Source organism: Gambusia affinis, linkage group LG10, assembly GCF_019740435.1.
Source record: "Gambusia affinis linkage group LG10, SWU_Gaff_1.0, whole genome shotgun sequence".
Taxonomy (NCBI): domain Eukaryota; kingdom Metazoa; phylum Chordata; class Actinopteri; order Cyprinodontiformes; family Poeciliidae; genus Gambusia; species Gambusia affinis.
In genome coordinates this window covers 8,692,773-8,708,497 of record NC_057877.1, presented here as the reverse complement: position 1 = coordinate 8,708,497, position 15,725 = coordinate 8,692,773, and the positions used below count along the sequence as shown (strand labels likewise).

The 15,725-nt window shown below is 39.5% G+C and overlaps 1 protein-coding gene across 1 annotated transcript in view; it reads right to left on the bottom strand.

The window, feature by feature from the left end:
- LOC122838402 (importin-13-like) overlaps positions 1 to 15,449 on the bottom strand; it is a 29,892-nt gene extending 14,443 nt beyond the window's left edge. Inside the window, exons 1-11 of the mRNA XM_044129030.1 lie at positions 15,359 to 15,449; positions 14,884 to 14,970; positions 7,824 to 7,949; positions 7,373 to 7,729; positions 6,065 to 6,318; positions 2,548 to 2,688; positions 2,273 to 2,414; positions 1,517 to 1,683; positions 1,155 to 1,275; positions 843 to 990; positions 583 to 764 (exon numbers count right to left, since the gene is read on the bottom strand). Coding sequence (XP_043984965.1) covers positions 583 to 764; positions 843 to 990; positions 1,155 to 1,275; positions 1,517 to 1,683; positions 2,273 to 2,414; positions 2,548 to 2,688; positions 6,065 to 6,318; positions 7,373 to 7,729; positions 7,824 to 7,949; positions 14,884 to 14,952 — 1,707 coding nt within the window. The 5' untranslated portion in view covers positions 14,953 to 14,970; positions 15,359 to 15,449. The remainder of the gene's footprint in view (positions 1 to 582; positions 765 to 842; positions 991 to 1,154; positions 1,276 to 1,516; positions 1,684 to 2,272; positions 2,415 to 2,547; positions 2,689 to 6,064; positions 6,319 to 7,372; positions 7,730 to 7,823; positions 7,950 to 14,883; positions 14,971 to 15,358) is intronic.
- Between the last annotated feature and the right edge of the window lie 276 nt (positions 15,450 to 15,725).

The following is a 15,725-nucleotide window of genomic DNA, read 5'->3' as shown; positions in this document are numbered from 1 at the left end:
AAATTTATTGAGCATGGCTGATTATCATAAATGGCATAAACCAGATTATCCTGCCATGATCTCAAATATTCTCAATAGAAGATCAGATCAGATATCACATTGCATGAGTCTGTACCTGCTGTAAAGCAAAAGCAAAATTGCAACAAAGTTCAAATTTTGAACTTTCTTAAGCATCTTCTAACAGCAATTAACACTACAGAGTGAATTTCCTAGAGGTTTAAAACTCAAAAGTTTACAACAGAGCAACTTTATTGTTGTGCATTTATCCTTTTTGTTATCTGCAGAAATGTCTCTCTCTCTAACACTCTGTCTTAATAAAACAGGACATGTTGTAGAAAATGCAGTTTACCTAAAAAGGCTTCTTACATCGCTGGGTTTGCTTTTTAACACCTCACTGATACTGAAAACAAATTACTGAGTCTTCTTCCATCAGTAACAACATCCACAACAAATCGTGGGTCAGTTTTCGACTGACCAGTCAGCTCCAACTGAGATGAAAATCATCAGTTTCTAGACATCATTTGCTTCATCTGGCCATAATTTCAAGGCAGAAAATAAAACTGTATGTAAATGTTCACTTACCTGAGAAACTGCTACGATGTTGGTTGCGTAGGGTGGCAAGTCATATTTGCATTCCCTGCAGATTTTTTTTAAGGTTGAAACAGACGATACGGAAAGGTCTGGATTTCCTAACGCTTGTAAAACCAAAGGCAGGACACTGCTGAGCATCACTGGGTGATCCGCTAACCATTCAGCCAGAGCGCCTACAGAGACACCATGAATTCATTTTTCAGACAGGAAAAAATAATATATATTTTTTGTCTTGACATCTGTCGCCTTACCTATTGTGAACATGACCGTGTCGGCTAACTGGACGTTGTTGATGCTGATTCGAGGGATGAGTCCTATCAAGCCTGGGATGACGTCAGAATAGTTCACATCTATTGTTTCTGCTATGGACTGGAAGCCATACAGCAAAGCTTCTGTGTGCTAAAGGAGATGAATATACGTTTCATGGGGAAGGAAAAAGAAAAATGTTTTTTACTTTGGGTTATTAAGCATATTTTTGTCAAATTTTTCCAAAGCTAAAACGTTTTTCAGCAGAAAACGGCTTACGCTCTTTCTTTTTAACATCGCTAATCCATCTCACTCACCTGCCATGACGTAGGCTGCTCTGTATTTGTCAATAGCCTCCCTAGTTTATCGTACAGGTTACTCAGCAGTTCTGCTCCCAGCATCTCATACACATACATGAGTGTGTCTGAGATGTCCACCCTGAAGGACAGAGGAGCGCAGACAGACATTTCAGGCGAGTTGCAGTCTTGAAATCCTACCCGTTAAATCTGTGTCAGACAGGTTTTGCCTCCCCCTCAGCCACCAGCGCATTTAGAGCCCATTAGAGAGAGAGAGAGAAACACTCATTTGCTGACCAATCATCCAGTCAGTGAGTGAATTTCAGATAGAGATGAATCAGGAATACGAATGGGGGGAAAAAAAAAAGCACAAGTATATGCACCTGTAAATCCTGAACTGCTCCTTCTCATCCGAGGACCAGGATGCATATTCCTGGTCCGAGGGGAACTGGGCTTTGTGAAGCAGCACGTCCACCAACTGGAAATACACTGGCCTGTAGACCTGGAGGTACACCGCCTGCTTCTCTGACTCAAACGACATGATTTCATCCTGTGAAAAGAAGTAAACACAAAGCAGGTATTTTTATGTTTCAAACTACAAGGGCATTTAAAAGAACAAATGCAACAATCTTGGTTTGCTCAAAGTTTACTGCACTAAGGTCTAGTCCTAGCCAGATATCTGGGAAAACAAATACATTTTTATGCATTTTGGCCTTTCGTCCACATGAAAACTCCTCTTAATACCACCAAAAAGTGGAGATTTTCAAAAACTGTTTGTGTTTTATACATGGGAAAACAAAAATTTAGGGTTATTACACTCTGACACAAATAATGTGTCAATATATCCATATACTTGCTTTGACATCGTTCCCAATGGACATCGTATTGTGTTTTATTAACTTTATATGGTGAAAGTAATTCAACTTATCTTTCTCCACACAAATCAACCTTCTGCTTACAGATTTAATTTCCAAGAAGAAGTTGTGGTTGTTTTGAAGCAATCTGATTGGCTAACAAAGTTTTTGGCATTGTGCCACACTGCCAATGCACCATGTAAGACAAATGAAAAACATTTCAAAAGAAGGACCAAAGTAAAAGTAGGTAGACGTTCAAATATTGTCATTCAAAGCTGTTCTTACCTGTAGTGTGTACCAGAAGGTAAGTGTAAGGGAGCTAGTGGTCTCATTGACTGGATAGTGGCCGGGGATGCCTGTGCAAAACATGATCATGTTGACTAAAGCCAGGAAGCTCTGCCAGTGATCCACCTGCTCCAACAGAGTCCTGCAGGCACCAAGATGAGGCGACGGCACAAAGGAAGCAAATGGGAGTTAGACGTAGTGAAATACGATCACAGGATCAGTTAAGGATTTTTTTTTTTATAACAATATCATAACATCTGCTGAAACAGACACACCTAGAGTGGTTCTCTCCCAGAGTCACAGCGATCCGGCAGACCCCATGGCAGGTCTCCATGTCTCCGTTCTGCACAGCCTCCCTCAGCTGATCCTGGAGGGCCAACACTCGAGGAACCAGCTTCAGTAATGTGTTCACATATCTGCAAACCATGAACAAAAGCTCTGAATATTTTCTGTGTCAAGACCTGCATGCATTACGTACTACTATTTTAAAATAATTTAATATACAGCAGGAAAAACACAGCAAGCAAAAAGTGGAGGAAATATTTACTGGCAAGTGGAAAACTAACTCTCTCTCTTCATGGCCAGCTTGATGGATTTATATTTTGTTCCCCCAAGACAAACATATCTTTCAAATCATATTTCAGTCCAACCTCTGATCTCTGATCCAGCACACCCACCAAAAAGATCCCACATATCTACCAGGGAACCAGAAAATCTATTCAAAGCCCCTTCTTGGAGCTACACCACTGTCAGCAATAATCATGTCTACTAGCTGCTGTCTCAGCCGTTTATAATTCCCCTCACTCTGGAGAAATCACACACACACAGAGAGTTACACACACCCAGCTCCACATCTGCACATGACATCTTTAAACATCATTCCTCCTGTTATCATCGCTGACAGCGAGGGTGGGAGAGACTTTTGGAGATGAAGGACAGACTATATGTTCCCTGAATGTCACATAGAGGGATTGTGTGAGAGTTGTAAGCTATATAACGCCTCCCTGGAGGGTTTGTGGTACGTGGTTCACCTTTCAGAAGGACGGCAATAAGGGTTTTGGTCAAGGCTGATGAATATTTATCAACGCCGCATTGGGACTTTGGAAGCATTTAAACCGACTAACAATGTCGAAAAGCAAAACAACGCTCATACTGAGAGCTGCAGCAACTATTTTCTCGAGACAGAATCAAATATTCCTCAAAATCATTCTCTACATATTTTCCATTGTTGAATTCCCTAAAGTCAAAATTCCAAAATACTTTGTGATTGTTTTTTGTCAATCTTTAATATTTCCTCAGAGGTCGTGGTCTGAACATGGAAGTTTTAAAGGCCACCAGATGGACAGATGGATAGAGAATTGGCAAACATATTGATGAATGCATCTGTACATAAAAGGATGTACAGACAGACAAACAGACAAAGAAATCAATGGATACACGTGAACAAGGACGGATAACCTGAAGGGCCAATGGACGAATACAGCAGATGGATCCATGTGTGCATGCATGAATGGATGTTATGCACCTGGATGGACAGATGAATGGATGGAATGATTCAGACAAAAAAACAGAAATAAAGTCAGGAAGAATAAACCTTTCTTCATAATCCATTTTGTTTTTGTTCACTTATCCATATTTAAACTGAAATCTTTATAGCAAACGTTTAGCTTGTGTAAAAGCCATTCAAACCACAAACTGGCGTTTAGGTATAATATTAGCATATCATTAGAATATTTTATTAATATCGTACTGATTATTCTGATGATTATCATTCGTAGGTTAAAAACCAATAAAATCTGCACATTTTGCAGAGTTTTCATTTAACCACTTAAGTTCATGTTATACAATATTAAAAATACATAAAAATACAAATAAACAAATAACTCAATTAATTTTTAAACAAGAAAATAAACATTTTATTGCCTAAAATGCAATGTCAGCTAAGCATTCCTTTACTGAATGCTTAATCATTTGTAGAAAAGAATGCATCTGCAGCCAGAGCATATTGATACTTTCTGAGGAGAAAAATTATCGATAAATATTGTAGAATCAATAAAATTACACAGTCCTAATCAAAATTTATTTGATTATTCGATTCAGCCTCATTGAACAAAGGATCGGCTGTCTATTGAAGAGTAAGTTGAGAAGGGAAAAAAATGTGTTGGAAAAAAAAGAAGAAATTTAAATTGTATGAAAATTATACTCCTCTCACGTTAAGTTCACTAATTTCACTCCAGACCTTTTATGAGCTGAGAAATCTTTCATATGGCCGTCTCATATAAAGCAAATCCTCAAATCAGCAGTGCAGGATGAATGAGCCTCTGTTGAAATGTGATCAAGATAAAAATAAAAATAAAAATAAAAAAAGTCAAACTTGTGTAACTACTGGACTATACTCTGTGTTTGACCAACTTTAGGAGCGTTGCCAGGAATAGCTCTCATCTCCACTGTCTGAGTGATTGCGTGTGCGTGTGTGTGTGTGCATTTACACACTCAAAAGATCATTTATTTTTAATAAGGTGCCTTTCAGACGGAGGTCATGCACTCTCAGTGCAGGAGAAGGAGTGCTTGATGTGTGTGGAGGAGCAATGAACAGCACAGAATGGATCTGTTTGCATTTATCCGTTTCAGCTCAAAAAAAAGAGGAAAAAACAAAACTGATGACATTCAAGAGATTCCTCTGAGACCGTCTGCTCCAGACGCATCTCCGCTAACTCATCATCTCCTTTTCTTGCTCCCTTCCAGATGTTTTACACAGACTCCTCCTTTAATGTCTCCTTCTCCCTCCCACCCCCCTTCCCTTTGTCCCTCTGTTCCCCTCTGCAATTACCGCAACGCTCTGAGACAGGGGAAACGGGTTGCCTGGCAACAGGATGCAGCTGGACCAATAGCATTCCCCCAAATGAGTTGACTGTAATGTGTTTAAACAGAGAAAGAGAACAAGAGACCGGAAGGAGGTCTTAGCACTGATGGTGAGAGATGAGAGAGAAAGAGTAGAAAGAAGCAGCCAAACAGGGAGAGAAAATAAAACACAATGCCAGGAGGATGGAAGAAGATGAACTTTGACATCCTTTATAAAGATGACAGGGGGAAAAAAAAAAGTCTTGTAACTCGTTCGATACATTAATCTGTTTCCATTAATCGTGGATGCTCTGTACTGTACTGCTGAGCAAGAAGAGTTGACAACTTTTGCATGTCGAAAGAGCAACGACAGTCATCCTGCATTGTGGCTGCAACTTAAAAGGCATCAATGTGCCGAACCATCTGTTTGACAAGATGCCATTGTGTTCAAAGTGACCTGTCAGCAGCAGCAGCCAGAAGCAGCACCCCAGTCTGAGGCGCGGAGAATAAAACCGTATATTCCTGGGCAGCTTCACACCTTCCCCCAGTCTTCCGCCTTCACACGGCTTCCTCTCTTTTTTTTCTTAGCTCAGTCCCCCCACCACCGCCGCCTGCCCGCTCCGTCTCTAGGGGAGGGGTAATGGGTGCCTGCCATGTCTGAATCAACCAGGGCATGATGACATCTCTCCCCCAGATCTGTAACCATAGTAACACCATCCAACCGAGAAATGCTGCCTTCCTCCTCTCGGCTGTGAGCTTGCCCTGTACCAGTCCCTTTCTTCCTTTCATCCATCCATCGCTCCCTGGTGCTTTCCAGTACCGACCCAGACAATTTTTTTTTTGTCCTACACATATTGTGTCTTCATTCTACTCCAGCATTAACTCAAGTGTAATTTCTCTTCTCACGACCACAACATTCAGTAAAAATAGGCAGCGAAACGACAAGCGAACCTTTGGGAATCGGGTTGAGAAATGGCGTTGACTATAGCCTCTACTGCCGTGTCGAAGAGCTCCGGGTCGGACAGGGCGCTGAAGCAGTCGTGCACCAGTCCTTCGCTCTCGTTGAGGGGCACGTCCAGCAGCACCCATGACGACAGACAGCGCAGCACGCGGGCTTTAACTGCCCCGGGGCTATCGGCCCGCCGCAGCAGTTGTTGCAGTAAGGGGCAGACTGACCCCCACTCCCGGCCCAGGGCTCCCCGCACCTGAACGTGCAGCAGACGACAGACCGAGCATCACTTCATGTCGCTCAGGCTCTGGAGGTGTTCCAGAAGTTTCAAATAACGATACATTTCAAGTGTTTATGTCTGCTAAGTCTGATGAGTCTGGCAAAATTTAGTTTCTGAGAATTTCTACTTTTCTGGGATACTGTATTTTAGGTTTTCATTGCCATTGGGCAGAAATCATTAAAATGAACAAAAATAAAAGCTTGCTATATATGACTTTGTGATACAAGTTTGATGTTTTAAATTAAAAATTCTTGAGATGAACTTGTGTTTTACAGACATTATTTTGTGAACTGCATTAAGTACAGTAACCAGCAGTATATATGTAACCTCTGCAATTAATGATTACTTTAATAATCAATTATTGTATAGAACATTCTGACGATTAATTGGATTTTAAAAATTTGCACATTCTACAGATTTTTCATTTATCCACTTAAGGTTATTTTATACAATGTCAGAAATACCTTAAAATATGAAATTAAACAAATAATTAAATTCCTTTTTCAAATTAGACAAACATTTTCTTTCCTATTCCTATAGCAGATTTGATCTGGATGAAGCTAAAACTATGCCACAGGCGTTTTGGCTAAAACATATTTATAGGCAAAGGTGCTTTTATATTAAATGCAATATGTATAATTATTTTTTTGTACAATTTTGGCTTAATGCTCTGAATATTATGTTCTTTCAACGAATGGCAATTTTTAAGAGTCTGCATACTCTAGTTAATGATTATTCAATTACTATATTACTACAACAGCTGAGTCACAAAGGAAAATCTGATTAATCATTAGTTCCAATATATATGTATGTGTACAATATATACAATATTTCTGGCTGCGCTGCCTTTTTTTTAGTCAAATCCTTTATTTTTCCACCTACTATAATTTCTTTAAATAATAAAATCTGTGTTCATAACAGTAAACACAGAATTGATTTAGTTTTTTGAGACCAGAGAGGTCTGGAAAGCAGCAATAATTCAGAAAACCATCAACAGCAAACAGCAGGAGCTGGCCCCGGCAGACCTTACCTGTCCCTTTCGGTACTGCGGCAGGCGGCTGGTCTGGAACTCCTCGGGCAGCACAGTGAGCAGCTCCAGTAAAGCCAGGCAGCGTGCCCGGCCGTCCACCCCTCCCCCCTCCTCCTGAAACACCCGGACCATTTCCGCCACGGCGCCGGGCCAGGCCTCTGGCATCGTGTTGAGCGCCAAAGAGGCCAGCGCCACGCACAGCCGGGTGAGAACCATCTTGGAGCCGGAGGAGAAGCAGGCTATCTGGGAGAACAACTGGCTCTTCAGTGACTCGTACTGGTCTGTGGGGATGTCCGACCAGTACCTGGAGATTTTGGTGTGAAGCGCGCTGGCCCCGAAGTACTGAATCTCAGGCACCTGTGAGAGAAAACACATAGAAGTTAACAAAACCTTTCAACTAATAATAACCAAGATTGTTGTTATTATTATTGAGTTTTTGAGGATCATGTACCTTTTCCGGGCTAAGTAGGGCCCAGCAAAACTGCCAGGCCTGAGGTGAAACTTGAGCTTGCATCAGCCATTTCTGGGCCAGATTCTTGTTCTCTATATTTGGATCATAATACAACTGATGGAGAGCCTAGAAATAAAAAAGAAAATAACACAGCAGTTTGATGAATCCAGAATGAGAGTTGAATCACCCTTAAGATATTGTAATAAACGTCAGAAAACACCCGACAGAGGCCAGTTAATGACACACCAAGAATTTACTGAGCAACAAATTCAAAACTGCTGAAATTATGCAGGTCAGATATGGATGGACATATATAAGATGCTCAAACTTTGAATACTAGTTTCAGTGAATCATGTCATTTATGCGAAATAACATGTAGAAAATAATCTAACAGCTTTTATTTTCAAAAAAATATATATAAAAATTTGAATTATTGCTTAATAGTAGGGCTGCACAAATGTTTAAAAAAACAGTTACTGCAGGGTAGCTACCTCTGTAGATAGCCTGACTAATTAACCAGCTCTTATCAGCTCACTACACTCGTTTGATTCTGAAGAGCAGAACAGAAAGAGAGATACTATTCTGCACATTAAGTTCTTCAAAAGGGCTGCACAGTGGCGCAGTTGGTAGAGCTGTTGCCTTGCAGCAAGAAGGTCCTGGGTTCGATTCCCGGCCTGGGGATCTTTCTGCATGGAGTTTGCATGTTCTCCCTGTGCATGGTGGGTTCTCTCTGGGTTCTCCGGCTTCCTCCCACGGTCCAAAAACATGACTGTCAGGTTAATTGGTTTCTCTAAATTCTCCCTAGGTATGAGTGTGTGTGCGCATGGTTGTTTGTCTTGTAAGTCTTTGTGTTGCCCTGCGACAGACTGGCGACCTGTCCAGGGTGTACCCTGCCTCTCGCCCGGAACGCAGCTGGAGATAGACACCAGCAACCCTCCCGACCCCATTTAGGGACAAAGGTTGAACAGAAAATGGATGGATGGATGGAAGTTCTTCAAAAATATTTGCATGTATTTTATTCTTTTTCTTTTTTTTTTGCTAAAGTCTGTGCATTAAAATATAAAATAAGTAATTAACACAAAATTGTGACAATTATTTTAGCAGTTGCAGAAGTAATTGTGAGTTTTCTAATTAAAATAGAGGAAATTAGATCATGTTTGAAATGTCTGTGTAAATGCCAATAAAACCATAATAATGTTCCTCAAGGTGATCATACAATGAGAATCTAATACGGTACAATGCCTACGTTCGACACGGTGAAAACGTTGGGGATCTGAGAAAATAAGCTACCTAACAAAGACAAAACAAAAGAAAAAGAAAAAGACAAAAAAAAAGAAGTCCGCCTTATTCCTGACTGTCAGAGAGAGAGGTTACTTTGGAGTAGAGCTCGCACAAAAACACAGTAGACACATTACCCCAAAAACCTGAGCAGAGGAGAATGCAACGAAGTGAAAACAGCCATCTTTAAAGCACAGCTTCGAGTTATTTGAGCACTTGAGTGCAATGAAGATAAAGAAAGGGGAGAGGAGAAGAAAAATGTATGAAAGAGAAGCAAGTACGAGACGGATATAAAGAAGATGATTAATTGGCATTAATTAGACAGATGATTCTAATTCTGACAACGCTGGAATAATGATTTTGAAAAATGTCAGCTTCTCTCTCACATTTTGTCAAACACACTTACACAAATACACAGCCAGAGTAAACTGCCTTACAAAGAACATGGGAGGGGGAAAAATCCATTCTGTGAGCTTCTGATCTTGAATTTTTACCCCTGCAGCCTTGTCACATCAAATCCTCCACCAACAATCTTTCCATCTCCATTTCATCCATCCAGCTGCCACCCTAAAGCCAACACTCTGCATTCATTTTCATCCCAGCCCTCTGGCATTTAATATCAAACATCTTCCAAAAAATAAAAAAACAAAAAATAACAAAAAAAACCCCACATACAACAAAAAAACTAAAAGAACAGAGTCAGATAAAAACATTTTGCAGCCGCAAAGAGGAGCATCAGACCAACGTCAAAGCCAACTGGAAGCAGAGTATCAGGTAGCAATCGCTCAGTCTGCCATCATCCTGTACATTTATCTGTCTCCCCTTTCTGTGCAAGACTATGAACAAGTCAAACTGGGTGTTAATAAGCTGAATTTCTGCAGAGATCCTGGTATCACTTGTATCTGTAAGGGTGGAAACAGAGAAACACTGTAGGTACCCTTATATAGTAGAGAGCAGGTGCAGCATTTATAATATGCCTGCAGCTTTAACTTATTCATGGCTGGCAGGGTCTCTGTGCTCCGAAAGAAAAAAACAAACTACCTCCATTTTGTGCCCTTTAAAGAACAAACCTCACCCATATATAAATTTGGCTTTGATGTGCTTTTCCAGGAAACTATAGGGATTAATGTAAACAAAATGGTACAATTGAGCTAAAAATAAAATTTGTGGTAGCTTCTACTTGTCTTTCAATGGATGATCATCATGGCGTCCTTTGAACAGGCATCCAGCTCCACTCTGGCCTTTCTCTAAATGAGGATATGATTTTTTCAGAGTTAAAAGAAGCGGCAAATCATTACTGCAGTCCACTCTGTGACCGCAGACCCCTGCGAATCTAATCCGAAACAGCTCAGTGCGCCCTTCTGAGGGTCATTATCAAAAACCAAAGACACAACACGAGCTGGTTGGTTCACTCCTTTAATCTTACAAAAATGCCCTTTTTCAACAAAAAATAAAAACCACCGCCAGACATATCAAACATTAATATGACTTATTACCCTGTTCTTTCCACCAGTGTAAAGCTCTGTCCTGACCCTCCTGAGTTTAGATGAGTCTGATCTTTTTTTATATAATAATGAGGAAAACATTTCCAGATAAATTGAAAATACAGCATAGAAAATATTGCTTTGTCAGTTAAATATCCCAACCAACACATACCAGATACATTAGTATGTGTTAGATTATTAAATGGCTCATTAATATATTGTAACTATAAAGGTCCTTAAGAAGCCTTTTTCTGCTAATTGATCACTGATGAAGAAGAGAAGCAAAAATGCCTCAAAGAAGGCTACCTAATGATATTTACATGTCAAAGAGAATCAGATTTTTAAGTAAAACACATTAAAAAATATCTGGAAAATTAGAATTAGCTTCCTTGATTGAGTCTCCAATGAACACTGTTGTTGAAGCAACCTGCTACCAAGTAGGAACGGGGCACTGAAGATTTTTTTGACTGGATTATGATGTCCTGATGTGTCGAGAGTAAAATTTTATGGATGATTTCTTAGAAAATGTCTCTAGATTTGACTATATATATAAAACCACATAATACCTCTAACATTATGACTGAAATTGGTAGCATAATAACGGCGCACCTTCAAAGAACACGCCGTAAACAATAGAGAATAACGATGTATGCAGAAGAAGGGATAAACCAGAAGAGAGATAATGAACTATTTTTGTGTCAACTAATTATTCTAATACAAATGTAAACAAACAGACACCAAATGACTCTAAAAAAAGAAAGGAAGATAGATTTTTTATTTTTTTTTTTACATTATAAAATCAATAAAGCTATTGTTTACATCCGAATATTCAAAAGAGGACTCTTGATACGATAACAGGTTATCAGAGTTTTCCACTCATCCAACCTTCAGGTTTTGCCCTCTTAAGGCAATCACTGTGACGAAAACGTGACTTTGTGCTATGTCTGTGTGAATGAAGGCCTGTAAAGGCCTGTAAGCATTTCTTCATTAATAAAAGAAGGAATTATTTGTCTCAGTACGTGCGTAGGTGTTTGGTGACAGCACACGGACATAGAAAGAATTAAGAGTAGCATGATGTTGCCAATAGTGATGAGATCGGAGCCCAAAAGCAAAACAAATGTCTCATATCACTCTCGCTTCTAAAGCTCGGCTGAATGGACAGACGGAAAGAATAATCTTGCCTTCTGATATACAGTTCAATCAACTTTAAATTCTTTTTAGGAACCATCTTATAAGATATTAAAGCAATATTCACGTTTTTTTCAGTCTCCCCCCCATAAGTGCTCATTATTTATTTAAATTAGGAGCAAAGGCACAGACCTGCTATGTATCACAGAGACACAAAATGACAACGGAGGCCACATTTAAAGCTGTACTTACCATCTTATATTAACAATTAGCAAGGTTAGTATGTCTAGTATTACAAGAGCAGTCTGTGTGTTCCCCACTTTTACTATGAGAATTTCAAAAATCGGCCAACATCAAATTTAGTCCCAAGACAGAAGTTAAACGCTCCACTACTGATTCTGAATAGCAGAGGAGGTAAAAGTGTAAAGTCCAATCAGTCCTGAATGGACACTGATACTAATAGTGGCTCGTTTTTAAAGCTTGCTGTGACGGATTGGAGACAATTGCAGTGCGACACAAAGTGGCCCACTGGCCAATCACCCCTGAGCAAGATGACTGACAGGTCAGACCGAGCATTATGCTGAACTGTACAGAAACTCCCTCAGGACCGAATTATAAAATCTCAACTGCGCAGTACAGCCCAGGACTGACCTCTACATTTCCTCTGCAACACATTTTAGTACAGTGACAAATGTAAGCCGGCACACAACCCAGTTCTTTATGTACAAAGATACCAACAATGTGTGACTTTGTTTTAAAGGACCCAAAACCAAACAAAGAGTTTTCTGTTGGACGCAGGCAAACTCTGGGCCAGGGACCATCATCTCCGGCACCATGTAGACAACACTGTAGCAGTGCATACCGATTCAAGTTTTAAAAATGTATGTTACTCTAAACACTGAAAGAGAAATGACAACAATGTCCCAGTGTAAAAAGAAAAATCCTCAAAAGAGCCCCTTTGGGTTTTTTACAATTTTGCTTTAACGTCATCCGATTAGTGATGCAGAGAGGCTATTCCAATTACTCCTAAGGGCAATAACATCTAAAATCTAAAAAAAAAAAAAAAAGGTGTGTTGCAGGTTTCCTCATAAATAAAAATGAATCTAATAAATTTTCTAATTAAATTCTAGAGGGACTCAATAAGTCCCTCTAGAATCCAGGTGGAAAAATGTACATTGGGTTGTGTTCTTTTGATTGCCCCAAAGGGGTTTATCAAAATCCAGGAAATGACAGATTTTAAGATGCAAAACAGATGAGGCACACAATTCAGTACTCTCTGTTTGGTTGCAGCCATTTGTGTTGTATTTTCTTACTTGTGAAGCCGACACAAACGTTTGTTATGACCAAGCTATACTCGTTCATTCACGGTGCTGAGATTACGCCACAGCTGTTACTGCTGTTTTCTGCATGTATATAACATGCGGAAGCAATTTGTGGAGAATAGCTGTAATAATAATAAATCCAACTCATCGAACACAACTTTTTGTGGCAAAACAACAATTACTACTAACATTAAATAGTTAAAAGGTTTTCCCCAAAAACTGCTGGGGCAGTTATTCATCCAGCAGTCTGTCGTGTTTTTGAGTTAAATTTTTTATAAAGTTGACAGGAAATTTGAAAATATCACTTGATAATTATGTATTACTGGAAGATATGAAGATTAATATCTTGAACACAAACTGCAAAGTCTGAAAATATCCAATTTATTTTTTTTTTTATCTACGCAATGATAAGCCTGGTGGGGGCACAAGTAAAGCCTGGTAGCCCGCCAGGCTTATAATACACTGGGAGAAACCCTGAATCCTATATGTAAGAAATGCAAACATGTTACCGACACTGCCTGTTGTGTTAATTCGACGCTTTTGACATGTCTCTATTTTATTTGAATTTAGTGCATCATGTTTCTTCCACAGTGGCTAACAAATGCAACATTTGTGATTGTTAGTATACACCAAGGGTTTGAAAAGTTGCCATATCAAAAATATCATCAACCATTTCTGATGGTTTGATATGATTTTTGTCATATGGTTTAAAGGATTTTCAAACGAATGTCAGAGAAAGAATTTTCTCCAGTCTTATGGTGCACACAGCACATTGCTTGTCACCCAGAACAGAGAAAGCTAGTACACTTTTCTCTTGCTAATACAAAGATAAATGTGGCAGTTTGTAAATGTTTTTTTGTGTGTGAAAGACATGGAGTCCTGATGTGGAAACTAAAAATAGCAAAAGCAGTCCCATGACTCTCAGGAAGGTAAAGCTGTCTCAGACCCACAGTTGGCAAGGTACAAGTGAAGGCAGACTAAACTGTCAAAAAATACAAAAACGCAATATTATTATGCTAGTAATAATTAGCTTATTTACAGAGCCAGGAAATATATAAAACATTCCATATAGCATTATTATTACTGCAATAATTTTGTTACATTGTTTTATTTTTAGAGGGGAAAAAATCATATAAAAGTAAAACTATAATATAATTTTATGCATTCCTGTTTGTTTGTTTGTTTTTGGTTTTTTTGGTAAACTCCATGGCCATTTTACTCAAGGTTACTCTGTGCTCTCATTTTCAAAATAAATAAATTGGAATAAAACACAAAATCCCATGCAGCTATCACACCTGAAACCAGATGCTAAATCATTTCCCCTGCAGGAATGTGCATCGCTCCCTCTGATCTGCCTTTAATCAGTTCTGTCGCATCACCAATCTCCTCAAGCCCCCTCCTGTTCCCCTGCTGGCACCTTCCTCACCTTTATCTTCCTTCATCAATCCTGCTCCTCCACTGAGCATCTCTCTCCCTCCCTCCCATCATGCCTTGGTATGTCCAAGAAATTGGCCGCCCAGAAGGGTAATTCATCACAGCAACCTGGCACTTAACAGGGCCGTGCAAACACACACACATACACACCACTATACCTAGTGCCTCACAAGAAAAACACAAGACCCAGAGAGCCACTGTATATTGCAAGGACATGAGCTGATCACTTTAATTCCATATAATCCGTACATTACAAATCAAATTGCTAAATAGATTTAAAATATATATCTATTATGTGGTTAGGCTACATTAGAAATAAAGTTCCATTTTAAAAGTGAGACACATTAAAACAGCAGCTTTTTAAACTACCAACATAATAATTGTTAGACAAGCTGTTGACATGGGAAGACTCACCTTCTCTACGTTTTCCACCGTAAAGTCCAGAGCGTCCGGTGTGGTTGCTATTCTCCCCGGCGTCTCCATATCTCCGCGGACACGGAGCTGTCAAACGGGTAAAGCGGAGAGAAGCGTTCACTTATTGAATTCCCGCTACAGATACTCACATTTCACTACTGTATTTCCCACAGAAGCCCGTCTGACTGTTTTATTTTTGTTGCTTTAATTGGTATCTGGGCTTTAAGGATGACATGGAAACGCCGACCGGAAAGCTAACGCTTAGCCAGCTGTCGCTAGCCCTCCCACAGTAGAAAACCACACTAAGCAAGCGGCTATGCTAACGCAAAGCTAACTAATATAGCGATGTAACCGGACACGGGCGCACACACGCAACAACCCGATTATGTAAACAGTCTTATTGTGACAACATAGTCAAAACTACGCAATGACAGTAGTTTTCTGAGGGAAGCTCAGAGGACTGTCATTTCCACACCTTTCTGTCCACCGACGGTATGAGACGATGCTGGCAGCTCCCTCCCAACCGCTTCTCCGTCACCAGGAGCTTTTTGCTGCATTCAAGAACTATGGGAGATTCTGTTTTCGAAGCATAGTGAAGATTTGGATACGTACTTATATATATATATATATATATATATATATATATATATATATATATATATATATATATATATATGTGTGTGTGTGTGAAGTGTAAATAAAGTGTAATGATCTATCTGTAATATGAGTTATGCTTATTTTCTAATTGACCAGTTGGTTAAACAATTCAAAACAGCTCAGATTTTTCCAGTGAAAAAGAATAAATAGGTATTCAACCATACAAGGTTAGGCATTGTCATTGC